The sequence below is a fragment of the Chiloscyllium plagiosum genome, chromosome 24 (genome assembly GCF_004010195.1).
Source record: "Chiloscyllium plagiosum isolate BGI_BamShark_2017 chromosome 24, ASM401019v2, whole genome shotgun sequence".
Taxonomy (NCBI): domain Eukaryota; kingdom Metazoa; phylum Chordata; class Chondrichthyes; order Orectolobiformes; family Hemiscylliidae; genus Chiloscyllium; species Chiloscyllium plagiosum.
The window spans coordinates 809,035-817,016 of NC_057733.1; the positions used below are offsets into that span (position 1 = coordinate 809,035).

General features: G+C 43.3%; 1 protein-coding gene across 1 annotated transcript in view; it reads left to right on the plus strand.

Moving 5' to 3' along the window:
• pkd1b (polycystic kidney disease 1b) overlaps window positions 1–7,982 on the plus strand; it is a 205,610-nt gene that overhangs the window by 48,976 nt on the left and 148,652 nt on the right. Inside the window, exons 10-13 of the mRNA XM_043715206.1 lie at window positions 1,045–1,194; window positions 4,088–4,225; window positions 5,038–5,320; window positions 6,307–6,529. Of these exons, the coding sequence (XP_043571141.1) occupies window positions 1,045–1,194; window positions 4,088–4,225; window positions 5,038–5,320; window positions 6,307–6,529 (794 nt within the window). The remainder of the gene's footprint in view (window positions 1–1,044; window positions 1,195–4,087; window positions 4,226–5,037; window positions 5,321–6,306; window positions 6,530–7,982) is intronic.

A 7,982-nucleotide genomic window follows, 5' to 3' on the forward strand; every position in this document is an offset into this window, starting at 1 on the left:
TATATGAATATGAAGGGTTTAGAGAGATATGGGCCAAATTCTGGCAATTGGGACTAGATTAATTTAGGATATCTGGTTAGCATGGATGAGATGCTTTACTTTCATTTTGCAAGAGGTTTAATCTGAAACCTTTTGCAGTTTTTGTCCTGGAAGTCTTTAGTGAGGATAATGCAGAGAGAGCTTTACTTTCAGATTAAAAAGAGTATTTCTATTTCTAACCTGATGCTGTGCCTGTCCTGGGAATGTTTAATGTGGGTAATGTCATGAGAGCTTTACTTTCCATTTACTTCTAGTTTAAAGATAGAGGTAGCTTTACCCTGTATCTAATCCTGTGCTGTCCCTGCCCTGGGAGTGTTTGATGGGAGCAGTAAAGAGGGTGCTTTCCTTTCAGATTTTCCTTTCCTTTCAGAACAAGAGGAGTATTGTGTCTATCCTTTGCTACCCACCCCAGGAAATGAAAAGAATCACTTTTTTTGTTATTTCTCGGTACATGGAGTTTGCACATTCTCCCCGTGTCTGCGTGGGTTTCCTCCGGGTGCTCCGGTTTCCTCCCACAGTCCAAAGATGTGCAGGTTAGGTGAATTGGCCTTGCTAAATTGCCCGTAGTGTTAGGTGCATTAGTCAAGGGGAAATGGGTCTGGGTGGGTTACTCTTCGGAGGCTCTGTGTGGACTGGTTGGGCCAAAAGGCTTGTTTCCACACGCTAAGGAATCCAGTGGTGTGAGCACATTGGTTGTGCAAGAGAGATAACCACAGAACACTGCAGATTTCTGAATCTGTGTTAATAGTATAGAAAAGTGTGGCACTGGAAAAGCACAGCCGGTCAGGCCGCATCTGAGGAGCAGGAGAGTCCACATTTTGAGCATAAGCTCTTCATCAGGAATGTTGAGCTTACGCTCGAAACATCAACTCTCGTGCTCCTCGGATGCGGCCTGACCGGCTGTCCTTTTCCAGCACAACACTTTTCGACTTTGCAACATCTGCAGTCCTCACTTTCTCCTCAATATTAATAATGCCAATTGATCTATATCCTCCTTGTTTCCAGGATCAATTCACTTCTCCATGTATCCAGCCTGGCATTTCAGTTGGGCCTGTAGTCACTATTCCCAGAAACACCCTACTGCCAGGTGCTACCTACTTATTCACACTGACTGTCACCAAACCGGGGAAAGAGGCTGCCCACACCACTCAGTTGGTAAGTCCTTTCTGATATCTGAGCAATGTGCAGATAAGGAGAGTTTGAGGAAAGGAACCTTGGAAACTGTGTAAGTGTGCTGCAGACCTGTGAAGGGTTTTGGTAACTTCACGTGCTGTGAGAATGAAGCTTGATGCATTCCACATTCATCTTATCCTGTTAGTTCACCCTCAAACATCGACCTTTGTACAGAATCACACACTGAGGGTAGCTGAAGCATCGGTGACAGAAAGGGTTTCTTCACACCTATATTCTGGAGAACTCCATTCCAAATCCAAGAGAACTGCAAGTGTGTTGTGAACTAGATTCTGTTTGGACAATGGAAGCCAGGAGTTCACAGGAGAGGATTAGTTGCACTTTCATGTCTTCTCAATTATATCTTCTGAAAGGTTATTAGCATTTTCAAATCTCCTTTTTTGTGCACATTGACAGAAATGAAAAGAGGTCATCTGTCCATTTGCTTCATCTTGTTTCAAAGCAGGGTTCCCTCTACTCATGAATAAATTCTAAATTCTAATTCCCTACTAAATATGAAATTAAAAATTCTTTAACACTTTATTTTTCACTTTGTTACCTCACAAAAGAAAATAAAACAGACAATAGCAAATATCCACACAGATTCATTTGGATGCTCATGACGACTTGCCAGTACTCTTGCAATGTATCAGGTTTACTTCCTGAAGCAGAGTTGCCCTCCTGGTCAATACAATCCACATTGTGAGGACTCAGGTAATAAATTTAGGACACAGCATTAACCTTTCACTAGTCAATTACTCAACTCTCTTTGAACCATTTAACCTGGAATAATTAGCTGTGATTGCATTGATTTGATTCAATTGTCTAAGCTTTAGGACTTGGGCTATGACACTTGTTTTTGAATTGACTTGGGTTCTGGCTTGTAATTGCGAGATCCCCTATGTCTATATGAGGAAAGGTCAATGAAGTGAAACCTGATTGGTCTGTACATACTTCCTCCAATTCTTTATCTGTGATTGCTGTTCTCTGCCTCGTATTTCAATAAGCAAGTGCTGTGTCCAACCGCCATAATACTCCTGGGCAGTTAACTTTGCAGTAGGGGTTTCAATTTGGGAAGGTTATAGGCCTTTTCTTCCTTCAGGCTCTTCCTCACTATTCTTTGTATCCTCATCTACCCTCACCATTCAACACATGCATTTGATTAGATTAGATTCCCTACAGTGTGGAAACAGGCCCTTCAGCCCAACAATTCCACACCGACCCTCCGAAGAGTAACCCACCCAGATCCATTTCCCTCTGACTAATGCACCTAACACTATGGGCAATTTAGCATGGCAAATTCACCTGACTTGCACATCTTTGGATTGTGGGAGGAAACCAGAGGACCTGGGGGAAACTCACGCAGAGACGGGGAGAATGTGGAAACTCTACACAGACAGTAGCCCGAGGCTGGAATTGAACCTGTATCCTGTGGCGTTGTGAGGCAACAGTGCTAACCACTGAGCCACTGTGCCACCACCATTTGCCTGTTTGCTCTGTTCCTGGCTATAATATTTTACACACTTTTAAATGGCACAACCATTTTTCTTTTCTCCTACTCGATGTTGATAAAGTAATGAATCCACTTTTCTCACAATGCAGTCTGAGCCATTAAACTCGTCATTCAGAGATCTGCCCCATACTTGCAGCAGCTCCAGCTCCAGATCTCCTGGTCTGAGTGTCTAAGCCACAGAATGTCTGTATCTTTTCATGTTCTTTGTGGTCTTTAGACACAGCACAAGTTTTACTGAGATGATTTTTGTAAAACCCCAGCTATTGTCCTTTAGGGAAGGAAAGCTCCCATCCTCACCTGGTCTGGTCTACATATGACTCCATACCCACAGCAAGTGGTTGACTTTTAACTGCCATCTGAAATGTCTAAAAAGCCAGTCAATTCAAGGACAACAAATGCTAGCACTGCCAGTGAAACCAAGAGAGTAATAATAAGGATTATAACTTTGAAATCACTCCCCCAAAAATAAACAACATGCACAAAACAATCTACAGAGATGATGTTTTAAATACAAAAAGAGAGAAAACCACCTTTGTGATCATTGGTCTGGAAAGCAAAAGTTTTTGATGAATTCTCATCGTCCACCAGATTTCTTGTTGACAAAATCAATTTGCTAATAGCTGTAGACTGACAGGACATTTTCCAAACAAGGTTTGATTTGGATGGATATCAATCTGGCTCCAAATCCTTGGAAAGTGAATACAGTTCAACCCTTTAGGGTTTACTAATTAGTCAAGATACTAAGATGTGAAAATCTGATGTGGTTCCATAAATTTGCCTTTCCTGCAAAATTTGGAGGGTTTTCTCTTTTCTAACTGATTGGTTTTTTTAACAAGATGAGAAAGGATTTGATGGGCAAGCACCAGCATAAGACTCCATAGTTTCCAACCAGGTTTTTCAGCTGTGAAAAACAATAGGCCGCTTGTCATAGCTCTCTAAATCTGTTGTGTTACATGACCTTCTGTGTGAGGAAAGAGTTTCTCTGGTTTTGTTCCTAATTGGTTTAGCTCAAATTTAAGTGTGTCTTCTTGTTCATGATTCTGTCACCAGAGCCAACAGTTTCCCTGTTTCCTTCCAAAGAGATATTCCTCCTATTTAAACACTTTAAAATAATAAATCCACCAGTTCTTCAGACTTGGTGCTGAAGGTGAACATGATGAGAACCAAAGAAGGGACAGAAAGGATGGGAATTCTGTGGGGCAAAGAGAGTGTATCCTGTTCTCTCAAGGCCCAGCCTGGTATTGTCAGATATTTGTTGTACATTGAATGATTTATTCATTGAACTGAAAATGGTGATATTAGTGATCCCTGACTCTCACCTGCATGTGTGAACTGTTTAAGATTAATTACTGTTCTGAGCCACAGGTTCTGGTGCAAGCGGCAAACATTCCTTGCGTAATGTTGGAATGTATCTCCTGCCAAGTCCTCTGGAGCTATAGAGTGAGCAGGAGCACGCATGTCACATTGGCCGGAAGATGTCAGAATTGCAGCAACAAGTCCACCGTAAGTGCCCTCCCAGTAATGTAGCAGTCTCTCTCATTATTTGGTGTCTGCCTCTGCCTCCATCACTTCAGTCTCATTCCAGCTCTTGATAATTTCTTTGAGATACCTTGAGGATTGTGACCCCGGCTGTCTGTGTGCATTGGCCTGTGGGATGTGGCATATCACTGATTTGCTCCATCTCTTAGTTAGACTGTCCATGTAACACTGTCACAATGAAGGAGTGGGGTCTGGAGCTTATCATATTCCTCAATCTGGGAACCTTTTCAGACCCATCTACAAAAGTGAGGTTGTGAAAAACATGTGGGATAAATGCAAGTCCTTTTTTGTTATCTTTTAAATCAAATCTGGTGACTCTTCATCAGAGCTGCTGGAGTTCTCTGCAGCACTTCCTGTCTTAGTTTTATTTTAGATGTTTTCTTATCAACCTGTTCAGAGATTTTATGATACACTTCACATACATCAGTTGGAATTTGAACCCAGGTCTCTTGACTCAGAGCTATGGATACTACCACAACACCCCCAGAATCCTCTTGGTGTCCATTTTATTTCCTTGTCAACCTGCTCAGGTTAGGTATTATAACTTGCTGGAACATTTGGGATTTGAACCTGGGTTTCCTGGTCCAAAGGTAGGAACCTTACCACTGTGCCACCACAATCCTTTGGTGCCTAATCGATTATATTTTTTAGAATATGTTTAAGCTGAGGAGGTTCACCACACCTTGTGATACTGATATGTTTGGAGTAGATATTCTTTGTCTTGTTTGATGAGTGACTTGTGTATTTGCATTTCTTGTACTTTGTTTTGTTTGTAGTATAAGTGGACAGTTCAAAGTTCAGATGCCTCTCCTTTGACCTTGGACAATAAAACCACCTCGACAGGGGACTCCAATCCTAACCTGGTTGTTCGACAGGATGTCCTCCAAGATGGGGTCAACTACACCTTCACCTTGAGCATTACTGACTCAGAAAAGCAAAACACAGGGTTCTCCAGCATCACCCTGACTCCTAACTACCCACCAAGCAGAGGCGAGTGCACCATCCACCCAGATCAAACCCTCTACCTTCTGGAGACTCTGCTAAGCTTTAACTGCACAGGTATCCAATTTAAAATACTCACCTCTTTGTTCCCCCCTCCATCCCTTCCAGATTACATTTTTGGCTGGATAACTCATGGTGGCTCAGTGGTTAGCACTGCTGCCTCACAGTGCCCGGGACCCAGGTTCGATTCTAGCCTTGGGTGATTGTGCAAACTCCACACAGACATTCTCCACGTGTCTGCGTGGGTTTCCTCTGGGTGCTCCCGTTTCCTCCCACAGTCCAAAGATGTGCAGATCAGGTGAATTGGCCATGCTAAATTGCCTATAGGTTAGGTGTGTTAGTCAGAGGGAAAGGGGTCTGGGTGGGTTCCTCTTTGGAGGGTTGGTGTGGACATGTTGGGCCGAAGGGCCTGTTTCCACACTGTAGGGAATCTACTCTAATCTACTACGCAGAGTAATGCCAACAATTTAGGTTCAATTCCTGCAGCAGCTGAGGTTACTCACCTTCTCAACCTCTCTCTTTGCCTAAGGCCTGATGAGTCTCAGGGTAAACCACCACCAGTTGTCTTTCTCGGATGAAAGAGCACTCCTCTGATGCACTGGGACTATGGTGACATTATCTTCTAGATTTCCGCTTTTCTTAAGCATGAAGAGAGAATGTTGGAGTACCTCAGGAACTCTGGTGTCATCTGTGGAGAGTAAACAGAGTTAATGTTTCAAGTCCAATGACCCTTCAGAACTCTTTTCTAGTTGTTCCTTTTTTGTTATTTGATGAGGAGTGTTATTGCTGGTCTTATCCATACTAGTCAACCTTGTGATCTCTGCAGATTAATATCAGTTAGTGTCAAATGGTATGCAACGATGGCCAATTTGTGCCTGAACCTAGACAAGAAGAAACATTTATCCTTAATGAAGGGATCAGTAATCCTTGACTGCATTTAAGAGATTCAACTCACCCTACTCTTTTACCAACTCAAAGTGACATTTCTGCTGGAAGATTGACTAGTCATGTCTGTTAAAACTAATTCCTCATGTCATTTGCAGGTTGGTGGGATGAGGATGATGGCCAGGATCAGCTGGTTTACTCACTGATGGTGATGACCTGCCCTCATGACTTCTCTAGTTGTGATAGGTTTCAGCTGTACCGGGGCATCAAGCCCTCCTCCCGGGTGTTGCTGCCTGCAGCTTCCAGTGGCAGAGCCTCTACTGTCCATGTCTTGGTTCAGGTGGAGGATCTGCTTGGAGCCAGAACCGTAGCCGTCAACAGGTAATAGGTACCACGCATAACAGGTAACTGTCAACATTAACAGGGGTTTTTGAAAGGTTTGTGAAGGTTTGTAGCTCAGGTTGAGGTTTAGGGTGTAGGTTTGCTCACTGAGCTGTAGGTTTGATATCCAGACGTTTCATTACCTGGCTAACATCATCAGTGGTGACCTCCAAGTGAAGCAAAGCTATTGTCTCCTGCTTTCTATTTATATGTTTGTCCTGGATGGGGTTCATGGGGTTTGTGGTGATGTCATTTCCTGCTCGTTTTCTGAGGGGTTGATAGATGGTATCTAGATCTATATGTTTGTTTATGGCGTTGTGGTTGGAGTGCCAGACCACTAGAAATTCTCTAGCATGTTTTTGCTTAGCCTGTCCCAGGATAGATGTGTTGTCCCAGTCGAAATAGTGGTTTTTTTCCTCTGTGTGTAGGGCTACGAGGGAGAGAGGTTCGTGTCTTTTTGTGGCTAGCTGGTGTTCGTGTATCCTGGTGGCTAACTTTCTTCCTGTTTGTCTTACGTAGTGTTTGTGGCAGTCCTTACATGGAATTTTGTAGACGACGTTGGTTTTGTGCATGGGCTGTACTGGGTCTTTTAAGTTTGTTAGTTTTTGTTTGAGAGTGTTGGTGGGTTTGTGTGCTACTAGGATTCCAAGGGGTCTTAGTAGTCTAGCTGTCATTTCTGAAACTTCTTTGATGTATGGTAAGGTGGTTAGGGTTTCTGGCTGTGTTTGGTCTGCTTGTCGTGGTTTGTTCTTGAGGAATCTGCGCACTGTGTTTTTTGAGTATCCGTTCTTCTTGAATACGTTGTATAGGTGTTTGTCCTCTGTTTTTCGAAGTTCGTCTGTGCTCCAGTGTGTGGTGGCTCATTGGAATAGTGTTCTGATACAGCTTTGTTTGTGTGTGTTGGGATGGTTGCTGGTGTAGTTAAGTATTTGGTCAGTGTTTGTCGGTTTTCTGTACACACAGGTTTGTAGTTCTCCGTTGTCCGTTCTTTCGACTGTGAGGTCCAGGAATAGATAATAGACAATAGACAATAGGTGCAGGAGTAGGCCATTCTGCCCTTCGAGCCTGCACCACCATTCAATATGATCATGGCTGATCATCCTTAATAAGTATCCTGTTCCTGCCTTATCTCCATAACCCTTGATTCCACAATCCTTGAGAGCTCTATCCAACTCTTTCTTAAATGAATCCAGAGACTGGGTATCCACTGCCCTCTGAGGCAGAGCATTCCACACAGCAACCACTCTCTGGGTGAAGAAGTTTCTCCTAATGGTCTACCCCGTATTTTTAAGCTGTGTCCTCTGGTTCGGCTCTCACCCATCAGCGGAAACATATTTCCTGCCTCCAGAGTGTCCAATCCTTTAATAATCTTATATGTCTCAATCAGATCCCCTCTCAGTCTTCTAAACTCAAGGGTATACAAGCCCAGTCGCTCCATTCTTTCAGTGTAAGT